Source organism: Monoraphidium neglectum (genome assembly GCF_000611645.1).
Source record: "Monoraphidium neglectum strain SAG 48.87 unplaced genomic scaffold scaffold02125, whole genome shotgun sequence".
In the NCBI taxonomy this organism is placed as follows: Eukaryota; Viridiplantae; Chlorophyta; class Chlorophyceae; order Sphaeropleales; family Selenastraceae; genus Monoraphidium; species Monoraphidium neglectum.
In genome coordinates this window covers 1-10,393 of record NW_014011503.1, presented here as the reverse complement: position 1 = coordinate 10,393, position 10,393 = coordinate 1, and the positions used below count along the sequence as shown (strand labels likewise).

The 10,393-nt window shown below is 64.6% G+C and overlaps 4 protein-coding genes across 4 annotated transcripts; 3 read left to right on the top strand and 1 right to left on the bottom strand.

The window, feature by feature from the left end:
- Positions 1-1,757: 1,757 nt before the first annotated feature.
- Positions 1,758-3,027, top strand: MNEG_9954 (hypothetical protein; the record flags this gene model as incomplete). Its single annotated transcript, XM_014041577.1, has 4 exons — positions 1,758-1,833; positions 2,047-2,205; positions 2,441-2,700; positions 2,956-3,027. The coding sequence occupies 4 exons, from the start codon at positions 1,758-1,760 to the stop codon at positions 3,025-3,027; spliced, it is 567 nt and encodes a 188-aa protein (XP_013897031.1).
- A 161-nt stretch (positions 3,028-3,188) lies between these two features.
- Positions 3,189-4,181, bottom strand: MNEG_9953 (hypothetical protein; the record flags this gene model as incomplete). Its single annotated transcript, XM_014041576.1, has 1 exon — positions 3,189-4,181. One exon carries the CDS (start codon positions 4,179-4,181, stop codon positions 3,189-3,191), a length of 993 nt encoding a protein of 330 aa, XP_013897030.1.
- Positions 4,182-4,481: 300 nt separating this feature from the next.
- Positions 4,482-6,015, top strand: MNEG_9952 (hypothetical protein; the record flags this gene model as incomplete). The annotated part of the gene is made up of 4 exons (XM_014041575.1): positions 4,482-4,488; positions 4,726-4,883; positions 5,110-5,227; positions 5,417-6,015. 4 exons carry the CDS (start codon positions 4,482-4,484, stop codon positions 6,013-6,015), a joined length of 882 nt encoding a protein of 293 aa, XP_013897029.1.
- A 2,521-nt stretch (positions 6,016-8,536) lies between these two features.
- Positions 8,537-9,967, top strand: MNEG_9951 (Myosin-2 heavy chain; the record flags this gene model as incomplete). The annotated part of the gene is made up of 3 exons (XM_014041574.1): positions 8,537-9,020; positions 9,352-9,477; positions 9,789-9,967. 3 exons carry the CDS (start codon positions 8,537-8,539, stop codon positions 9,965-9,967), a joined length of 789 nt encoding a protein of 262 aa, XP_013897028.1.
- Between the last annotated feature and the right edge of the window lie 426 nt (positions 9,968-10,393).

The window sequence follows — 10,393 nt, the reverse complement described above, 5'->3', positions numbered from 1 at the left end:
GGCAGGCGGCTCGGAGCAGCAGCTGGCGAGCGAGGAGGTGGTGGCTTACCTGAGGGGCAGGGCTGAACAGCTGCAGGTGGCGTTTGCCGCAGTGGCTTCTGCCCTGCCCAGCGGCGGCGGCAGCAGCACGGGCGGGGGTACTGCAGGTGCTGGGCACGCGCTGGTGAGCGGCTGGGGCGGCGAGAGTGGCAGCCCCTGGCATCATCACTGCACCACCGCACGGCGCGTGCTGCGGCGGCTGGTGTCTGAGGGGCTGTTGGAGACGCACCGCCTCACGGCGGGCGGAGTGGCCGCAGCACTGCTGGAGAGTCTGCTGGGCGCCAAGGACGCAGCGCAGGCGCCCAGGTTGGTGCGGGCTTGAATGGCCCGGACAACAGCTGCTTCCTGCAGGTCAAGGCAGTTGACATGCACTTGATCCCGTGAGACTGTACTGCTTCAGCTAGCTGCTGAAAATCACACCAGTGATGTCTTGGGGTACCGCTCACGAACACAATCTTTTCTGGCTTCGACCACCGGCTCGGATGCCCCAGGCTGCGCCTCGACTGTGGCCCTGACGACGCGCCCGACGCTGCTGACGCGGCAGACGAGGCGGCGAGCGCGGCGCAGCTGGCTGATTGGCGCGAGCGCGAGGTGCTGCTCTGGGCCGACCAGCCGCTGACATACGCTGAGTTTGTCTGGGGACTGGCCAGGGTGGCCGGCCTCCTGCCGCCACCACCAGCGCCGGCGGCGACTGCGCCCCGCCGCACGACGCAACAGCAGGCCGCTGCTTCGCGCACGGCCGCGCCGCCTCGCAGCGCGGTGCGTCGGGGTTCGGTTGTGGGGGCAGCGCAGGGGCCGCAGGCGCTGGTGGCTGGGGTGGAGGAGCGGGGGCGGGCCGGCCTCCTTGTGGCGCTGCAGCGCCTGCTGGACGGGCCTGATGGCCTGCTCACGCGACTCTGCCCGGCAGCTGAGCGCCGGGGGCCAGCTGACTCTGTCGGCCAGGAGGTTGGCAGGGGGGACGCCGAAGAGGTTGTGCCTGGTGCTAATGTCAATGTGGCTGGGTCTGCGGTGGTCTTGCCGGAGGCGGATTGTGCCGGCGACGACAAGGCTGCCGAAGCTCCTGGCCAAATATGAGGCTCCTTACTGCCAACCGCCATGGTCTGTCGTCATTTAAGTAGCTGGGTATGTACATGGATCATGTATTGAGGATACCCCATACCCAATGCCAGTGTGGTATGCCAAAGGGGGTGAAATCAACGTGAGCCATAGGGCCACAGCGGGCACGGGCTCACAGCACACCTGACCGCACTGCTTACGTGGCGCCGCCCCAGTCAACCGCGCCCAACAAGAGCGCTACCATGCACCCATGCCTCAATATGTGATTCTGTTTATGTCTCAAGAAACATAATTAGAAGTCCGTATGTAGCTGACAGACAGACTTGCTGCACGAGATCACACACAGCATGCTGGGGTCGCAGCGCCAAGCGGATCCCCGGCCTCATACATACAGGACATTGGGCCCGCATTCATGCCGGCGGCCCTTTCTTCGCCAGCGGGCCTCAGCAGCGCAGCCATCAGTCGACCTGCCGCCCCGAGTGCTGCTGCCCGGCCTTGATGAGGAGATTGCGCTGAGCAGGGAGCCCGCGGGACCTGGTTTCATTCCCGAGGAGCTGCAGCCGCCTGCCCCATGGGTGCGGCCGCCGGAGCGCACCTACACAGGGCCGAGCATTCGCGACAGCGGCACGCTGCGCCCCGGCCCAGAGTGGTACCCGGCGTGGATGAAGTACCGTCGGCGGGAGGACAACTACGTCTTTTGGCAAGACAAGTTCCTGCGATGCTCCTTGGAAATCCCAGGTCAGGGCAACATAACGGGGAGCGGAGAGAGGGGGTGGGACGTGGGAGAGCTGTTTCTTCTGGCCTATTTGGGCAGCGTCGTCACAACAGCAGCATGAATGTTTGCGGTGCACAACAGGTGCGTCAAGCAGTTAAACCATGTGACTCGCACGAGAGCTCATCAGCCCCTGCCACCGTCCGTGCGGCTCATGCCCTGCCTCTGTGTCGCCGCAGCCGCTGAGAAGCGGTGGACCATCTTCTCCAGCGTGTGGTTCCTGGTCAAGGAGGCCAAGTTCAACAGCGTGCCGGCCTCCCTGCGCTACATCTGGTTCATCGCCTGGCGCGCGGTGATGCAGCGCGTGTACGAGGCCCACAAGGCTGTTGTGCTCTGGCGTGAGTGCGCCGCCGCCGGCCGGCCGCCCCAGCCCCCGCGACCTGGCTGCAGCAAGGCGAAGCCTAGTGTCACGCTGTAGCTCTTGTTCTCGCACGTCCGCTCACTAGACCGCATATCGGTCTGCGGTAGCATCCACCACGCACTTTGGGCAAGCGGGCGGCACTGGCTGGACGAGTGCCCGAATTCTCACTGCCCGACTGGCCCGATGCCCGCCTCTGTCCCGCGGTTGCGCAGAGTCGAAGGTCGATGCGGCGCTGGCGGCCAAGGCCGTGCGTGACCGGAGCAGCAGCAGCGGCAGTGCAAGCGGCAGCCCAATCAGCGGCAGTGAAGCCAGTGGCGGCGGAGAGGCGGGCGACAGCAGCGGCAGTGGCACGGCTTTGGCTGTGGTGGAGTTGGAGCAGGGGCCGGGCTTCTCTCGTGCCATGGCCCTGCGGCGGCTGCATTGGAGGAACTCCTTACTGGGGGAGATTTTGTACGCCATCAACATCGCCAAGGTGTGTGGGGGCGTGCGTGACTCTGCTGGCGGGTGGGATGTGGCGGGACGGAGCCTGCATGAGTGAGCAATTTTCTGATTGAGAAGGAGGGACTAGTGCGCATCAGGGCGGGGGGCATAGCTGTTTGTACCATCGCGAGTGATGGGGTTGGCTGGGGCCCTTGCGGGCGCAGCCTCCAATTGTGATTCTGACGACAGCATCTGCTTTCTGTGCTGTATTCTTGGCCTGCTGCTCCGCTCTCCCCATAAAACGCAGACGGGCCGGGTGCACATGCTGCCGCCAGTGAAGCGGCCCCTGCAGCGGCCGACATTCTTCTTCCTGTTTTGAGCCGGCGCACCTGACCCTTTACACCGTGGATGCGGAAGGGGCTGCGCGTGGTCCACACACCACCATCCGTGTAAATTACGCAATCCTGCTTTTCAGCGGCCCCGTGCACATCTAGGCAGGCTCACCTTGCCAGTTTGTCAGGAAGCCCCCGGCCAGGCAAGTCACAGCCGCCGCAGCAGTGCCCACCACGCCAGCGGGCGCTTCCCCAATTCGTCCCGGTAGTGCGGCGTCTCATCAAACCGCGACTGCGTCAGCCACACAAACTCCCACCCCTCGTGGAACGCGGCCCGCAGCTCGGCCTCGCTCATCGTGTTTGGGCCACAGTCTGGCTCCAGGTCGTTCCCGGTCAGCAGCATCAGCAGGCCGCCAGGCCGCAGCAGCCGGTGCAGCGTCGCGACCGCGCCGGCTGGGTCCTGGTCCCACAGTACGTGGAAAGCTTGGCAGTCTGCCACAAAGTCGAAGCCGGGGCGCGGCTGCTGTTGCTGCTGCTGAAGGTCACCGCCGCTTGCTGCAGACGAGGGATCTGCCGTCACTCCACGGCATGCGCCGCGTTCACGTTTTAGGTGTTCTGTCGCAGTTAATTCCCAGCTTGCTCCCTCCTCTTGCTGCTGCTGCTGCTGCTGCAGCTGCTCCAGCTGCTCCAGCTGCTGCTGCTCCAGACGCTGGGCTGCCTCCCAGCAGAACCCCTCCGGCAGCTGCAGCACATCCGCCTGGACAAACACGCACCGGCCGGCCACACCTGCGCGTGCGACGCCCGCCCGCGCCGTTCGTACAGCCGCCGATGCGATGTCCACGCCAGCCGCGCGCCTGCCGAGGCGTGCCAGGAGGGCGCAGCTCGCGCCAGCGCCGCAGCCGATCTCGAGGGCCGCGCCGTGCAGGGGCGGCTTGAGCGGCGCGCAGCGCGGGCAGACGTGCGCCTGCGGCGCGGCCGCGTGCGCGGGGCTTTCCTCGGTGCTGAGAGGAGGCGTAAGTGGGACGTGCAGCTGGTCAGGTTGCATGTCGCCGTGCTCAAGCCACGCAGCGGGGCACTGGGTCAGGTAGGCGTGAAGCTGAGACGCTGCGGCGCCAGTGTGCCAGGGCAGGAAGCCGCGGTTGTAAAAGTCGGCCCACTTTGCTGCCACATGAGGTTTGGGCCCAGGTTCTGGATCTGCCATGTGTAGCTGGAGGGCAAACGGATGATCCGCGAGCGCGGCGTGCGGCCCAGCCGCACAGCACGAGCAGAGCGCGCCGTCCCTGGTCACACCCGCGGATTCAAGGGCAAAGCTAGTGGGCACAGCACGGGTTGTGCGCTAAGATTGTCACAGCGCTTTAGATTGGCGAGATATTCGTGTGCATTCTACGGTCGAGCGTGGATCTCCTTTCAGCACATCCAAGATCACGTTAGCTTACTGAGGCCTGAAAGCGTGTTTACACCTACAGGCATTGTGACACACATCATCCAGACCTGCCGGCCAATGGGCAGTGAGGCCACACTGTCAGCACTTGCGGAACCGACGGCCCTGGCGCCGGCAGCAGAGCGAAGACTGGCGCTCTCCTTTACAGGCGGCAAGGCAAGCTGCATGCCGGAGTCAACTTACATACAATTTCCATCCCTCGTTGTGACAAGCTGACATCGTTTTCACTGCCCACAGGACTGTGTGCTCGCATTGCACCTGTTGTCTGGGTACCTCCACCCCGACATCCCGCCACTTTCACAAGCCCCGCATGAAAGCAGCGGCCATGTGACGCCTGCGAAGGCCGGCAGCAACGCAGCGCTGCGCCCTGGTACCGGGCGTGTGGTGCTGTTGGTGGCCTTTGGGCCCGCCCCCGGCCCAGGCGAGAAGCCAGGAGACTCATTCAAGGCGCACCCCATGCATGTCATGCGGGCTCAAGCGGCTGCACTTGGCATGCCGCTTCAGTACTGCGAGGCAAGTAAAAGGGCACCGACAGAGTGCGGCAGCTGCTGCTGCTGGCGGTGCCTGCTCTGTTGCAGCTGCTGCAGTTGTGATTTGGCTGGCTATCTGACTGCTCAGGATCAAGCCTGAAAGGCCTCAAGCCCTCAGCGCACCCTCACACTCATAAGACATCTCCACCACTCATCAGGTCGGCGCACCCTATCTCGACCGCTACGCGTCGGCGATCGCGGGCCTGCGGGAGCAGCACAGCATCAGTGGCCTTGTCACTGGGGACATCGAAGACGTGGCCGGCGGCTTCATGGCAGGTGCGGGGGTGGTGCACACAGTTTTGTGCAGAGTAGATGTGATATTTATGATGGTGACTTCTTGTCAAGTGAGAATGTGGGTTGTAACCCCACCCATGCTTGTGATTTGTTGGAACTTCATTCCCACTTTATGACATGACCTCTTTGTGGCGCCATGTTGCGGCCCACCAATCTGCGTGGCACATGCAGCCGCGGCGTCTGCAGCGGGCGTGCGGCTCATCACACCACTGTGGCAGCTGCCGCGGGGCAAGCTTCTGCGGGCGCTGCTGGGGCTGGGCATCTCAGCGCGCATCAGCTGCGTCGCTCTTGCCAAGTTCGCTGGGCCGCCTGCAGCGCTAGGCAAGGGGACCTGTGACGACAGCACAGAGGATCCAGAGCAAGAACAGCAGCAGCAGCAGCAGCAGCAGCAGCAGCAGAAGCAGCAGCAGCAGAAGCAGCAGCAGCAGCAGCAGCAGCAGCAGCAGAGCAAGACCGGCTGCCACTGCCACTGCGTCGCAGCGCCACCTGTGATGGGCCCTCTGCTTTTCGACGCCGTCGGCGAGCTGCTGGGCCGAGACGTCACACAAGCCCTGGTGGCGGGACCGATAGCGCGCGCGGCCGCCGCCGCGGGCATCGATGCCGCTGGCGAGGACGGCGCGTTCCACACAATCGTTACGGCGTGCCCGCTGATGGGGGCCAGCTGCTTGATGTTGGAGGGGCGGCCACACGTGGATGATCAGACGGGCTACGCTTACATGGTTTGGGACGAAACACGTGTGGAGAAGCGGCCGCAGGGACTGCCAGGGTAACAGCTGCAAGCAGCAGCAGCAGCAGCAGCAGCAGCAGCAGCAGCAGCAGCAGCAGCAGCAGCAGTACAATGCAGGATGCAGCAGCAGCAGCAGCAGCAGCAGCAGCAGCAGCAGCAGCAGCAGCAGCAGCAGTAGAATGCAGGATGCAGCAAGTAAATGTATACAGCTGAGAGAGATATTGCACTTATCAATGTAACAGCGCCCAGTTTGAGGCAGCAGCCAGCTACACATGGCAGCCTAGCTATAGACACGTGATTGGCAGTGCAGCATCACGGCTGACAACAGTATGATAGGGATGTGACACAACGAGCAAACACACAGCCCCAGCCAGATCCCTGTTCTACGGCTCACGCCACTGCCCGCTCGCGACCCAGCGCCACTGCATCCGCAACCTGTCAAGCGCTGCGCCAAACGAGTCCAGCGCGGGCCGCACGTCCAGGTGCATGGATGCCTGCACGCCAGGCTGGGGAGCGCCGCTGTAGAAATCAATGACATAGCGCACCTCGTGGCCGCAGCGGTCGACCACCCAATCGTGGCGGTCAAATGGCAGCTTATAGCCCTGGTCGGATGGTTGGTTTGTTCGTCGGTTGGCGAGTTACAATTGGCAGCGTCGTCAACAAAGGGCGTGTGTGTGTTCAGGGCACAGCGTGAGAACCTCTTGGACCCCAGGGGGTGAATGCAACGTGCACCAGGACCAGGACAAAGAAAGCTGCGTTGATGGCCTGTGACAAGAGCCGTCAAGGATCCTGCCGCTGCATTCCTTCCACCGAGTGGAGGGCAAAGCAGTGCTGTAGCCAAGCCAGGGTCCCTGTATACAATGCAAATGCATGAGCGCGCCGAGTGAGCCTGGCGCGCGCACCAGCAAGTTGAGCAGCCGAGCCTTGGGGCTGTACTCGCTGGGCCGCCCCTTGAAGCGCAGCAGCTTGGGCAAGGGGCAGTCGCACTCGTGCAGCGCCTCCCAGGAAAGCACGTGCTGCCAGGCGCGCTCGTTGACGGCGTTGTGAATGGCCACCACCGTTGGCATGTCGCTCTCTGCAGGCTGCCACCCCTATTCCAAACCGGTGTGGACGTCCCAGTAGGAGATAGGTGGACGCGCGCATGTGAAGCTGCGCTGACGTTCACGGGGGTTCGCTCCGCACAGGCCAGTGCAGCTGCTGCATGCCTGTGAGCGCCTTTCGGGCGCTCCAGCGTTTCCAGCATGCTCAAAAAGCAACCACTCATGGCACCCTTGGCAGCTGCTCTGCATGAACCTGTCCAGGAGCGTCTCTCACCTTTCTGGCCATTGCGTTGTAGAATTGCTGCTCTGAGGGATACATCCAGACCGATTCGCCGCTGCCGCCCGCTGCCGCTGCCTGCTGGTGCGCTGGCACTGCCGCTGGGTCGGCTATGGGAATAGTGGATGCCGCACGCGCTGTGCTGAGCGCGGTTGCCTGCTCCTGCACACCCGCTGCATTGGGGACGATGGGCATGTTGATGCGCGCCGCATGGCGAGCGTCCTCGCTAGCAGGGCAGCTGGATGGCGATGGGGACGGCGAAGGGGTGGCTGCGCTGCCCGTGCTGTGCTGCTGCTGGCCCTGTTGCTGGGCTGCCAGCCACCGCTCGCGCTCTTCTTGCGACACAGGGCAGCCTGGGGGTACAGACGGACACAACGGTTGAAAGAGTCGGCGATCAACGTCGTGGCAAGCGTCGGGCTTCGGTTGAGAGCTCAGCCGCACACAGCGCAAGCAGCCCGTCCAGCACGCTGCCCGCCGCACACCCGAAGAGGATGTTCCACTGCTGCTGGAGGCCGCCTTGACGAAGAGACTGTGCGGCGATTCCGCCGCGCCCGGTGCCATGACAAAACGGGCCTCGCTGGCACAACCGGTAAAACTGGACCACAGATCGACTAAAGGTGATGCCCTATCAAAGGCCTGAGAGTCTCACTAGTTGCAGATCGCTAATTACTTTGGCCCACATGAGGCTGAATTGCTGCACACGGTCTCACTAGGTAAAGTCGCAGTCACCCGTCGCACACGGTGCCACGTGAATATTTAGGGACCTAACTCTTATTACCCGCAAGAGAGAATCAACGAGCCGTACCAGGCGTTCAGCCGGGCCCCGAGGCCCCAGCACTGCTCAGACCTGCTGCAGCCAGCCTGGCTTGCAGGTGCGCTGCGGCAGAGGTGCGTCATTCAGATTTAAAAGCCGTTACGCACACGCTGCTAGCGTCAGGGACGCTTCAGTTGCTCGGAGGTTGCTCGCTGCTGCTCAACCCGTTCCATCTGAGCGGCAAGCGGCCTCCGCACTCCTCAAGGTTGCTGGAGAATCTGGGCGTCTCATAGAGTCAAACTGCCCCGCGAACGACGTTGGGTGCGGCCCGCACCAAGAAAACCCACTCAACGGCGCCGACGTGCACTGCAGGTGGCGCGAACGTGCACAAGCACTTGGCCGAGCCCCCGCCAAGCAGCCGCATGCGGCGCAGACGCACCTGAAGACTCCTAGGCGACGTTCCTAGCTGCCCCCTGATCACGGGCCGTCTGCGATGGCGGCCAAGAAGGGGGCGGCCCCTGTGGCCGACTCCGGCCTAGGCGGCATGGACGACAACGTGGCGCAGCTCAGCAAAGGCAGCCGCGTTTGGTACCGCCAGGACGCGACTACATGGGTGCTCGCCGAAATGCGGGACGCGCCCAGCGCGCCGCCTCCGCCCGCCGACGGCAAGGCGCCGAAGAAGGGCGCGGCCGCGCCGCCCAATGTGGCGCCGATCACGCTGCTCTCCGGCCCGACGGCCGGCAAGCCCGTCGACGCCGTCCCTGTGACGAGCCTCATGCCGGCAAATCCGGAGATGCAGGCGTCCATTTCCGACATGACCCAGCTGTCGTACCTTAACGAGCCCTCAATCCTGGGCAACCTGCAGCTGCGCTACTCGAAGGACGCGATCTACACTTGCGCGGGGCCGGTGCTGATCGCGCTCAACCCCTGCAAGGAGCTGCCCCTGTACTCAGAGGAGGTGCAGCACGACTACAAGGGTGGGCAGCAGGCGGGCGGGCGTGCGGGCGCGAAGGCGGCGGCCTCGCCTGTCGCAGCGGATTGCCATTCAGGGTTTTGGGCTCTGCGGGGCGGCGGCGGCAGGCGCGGCTTTCGGCAGCTGCGGCATTGCGTGTGGGCGTGGAAGCGGTTGGCGGGGCCGCGGCGTGTTGCCGGCTACGCGTAAAAGGGCGGCGGTCGCTGTGCACTAGCGCACCCCCCCCAGCTCGCTGCCTGCACCAGTGCCCTCCATCGCGCCCTCCATCGCGCCCTCCATCGCGCTGACCTGATCCCACACCCACGTCAACCTTGATGTCAATTGCCACCCCGCAGCGGTGGCGCACGAGTCGCTGCACACGCTGACCCCTCACGTGTACCTGGTGGCGGGCGCAGCCTACAGGGCGATGGTGCGGGAGGGGGCCAGCCAGTCGATTGTCATCAACGGGGAGTCTGGCGCAGGTGAGGGGTTGAGGGGGTGCAGGGGTGCCGGGGTGCGCAAGGCCTCGGGGGAGAGGGGGCTCCTGGTGGTTCAGAAAGTTCAAAAGCTGGGTGGCTGGCCAAGTCTTCGAGCTGCTGCAAGGGAAGCTGGAGCGAAGCTGCAACGGCACGAGGGAGTCGACCGCTGGAGCTTTCGCAGCCCGAGTGCGTTCTGGTCCTGCGAAGCCAGCAGGCAGCTGCAGCGAAGCAGCCGCTGGACCATCCATGGCTCTGGTAGCGCCACGCAGTGCTCAATGGCCTCCACGTGTTGGCGTGCTGCAACATGACCCCAGGCAAGACGGAGACCACCAAGCGCGCAATGAAGTTCCTGGCCTCGCTGGCGGGCGGGCCGGGCCGCGTGGAGGAGCGCGTGCTGGAGACCAACCCGGTGCTGGAGGCCTTTGGCAACGCCAAGACGCTGCGCAATCACAACAGCTCCCGGTGCGGCGGCGGGGCGCGGCGGCGCGGCTAGTGAAGGCGGGGTGCAGTGAGGGGCAGGCGGGTGGCCATCTGGCCTGCTCAACTCACCGTCAGCGGCGTGCGGTTGAGGGATGGCCCATGGTAGCCGACGCCTCCAAGCAGCACATTGGGCGAGAGAGCACAACAGGCCGCTGCCGCATCCCTCATCCCATCCTTGCGGTGCCGGCCGCGCACGACCTCTCGCTCCTGGGTCGCCCCAGATTTGGCAAGCTGGTGGAGATCCATTTCAACCAGACGCACCACATCTGCGGCGCCCGCATCCGCACCTACCTACTGGAGAAGAGCCGCGTGGTGGGCGCCCGCCCCCGCCCCCGCCCCCTCCCGCCACCAACGGCCTGGCGCAGGATGCGGCGGCCGTTGCTGGGTGGGGCGGCTGTGCGGCGCCGCATGCGTCCTGTTGCTGCAGTCTCAACGGCAC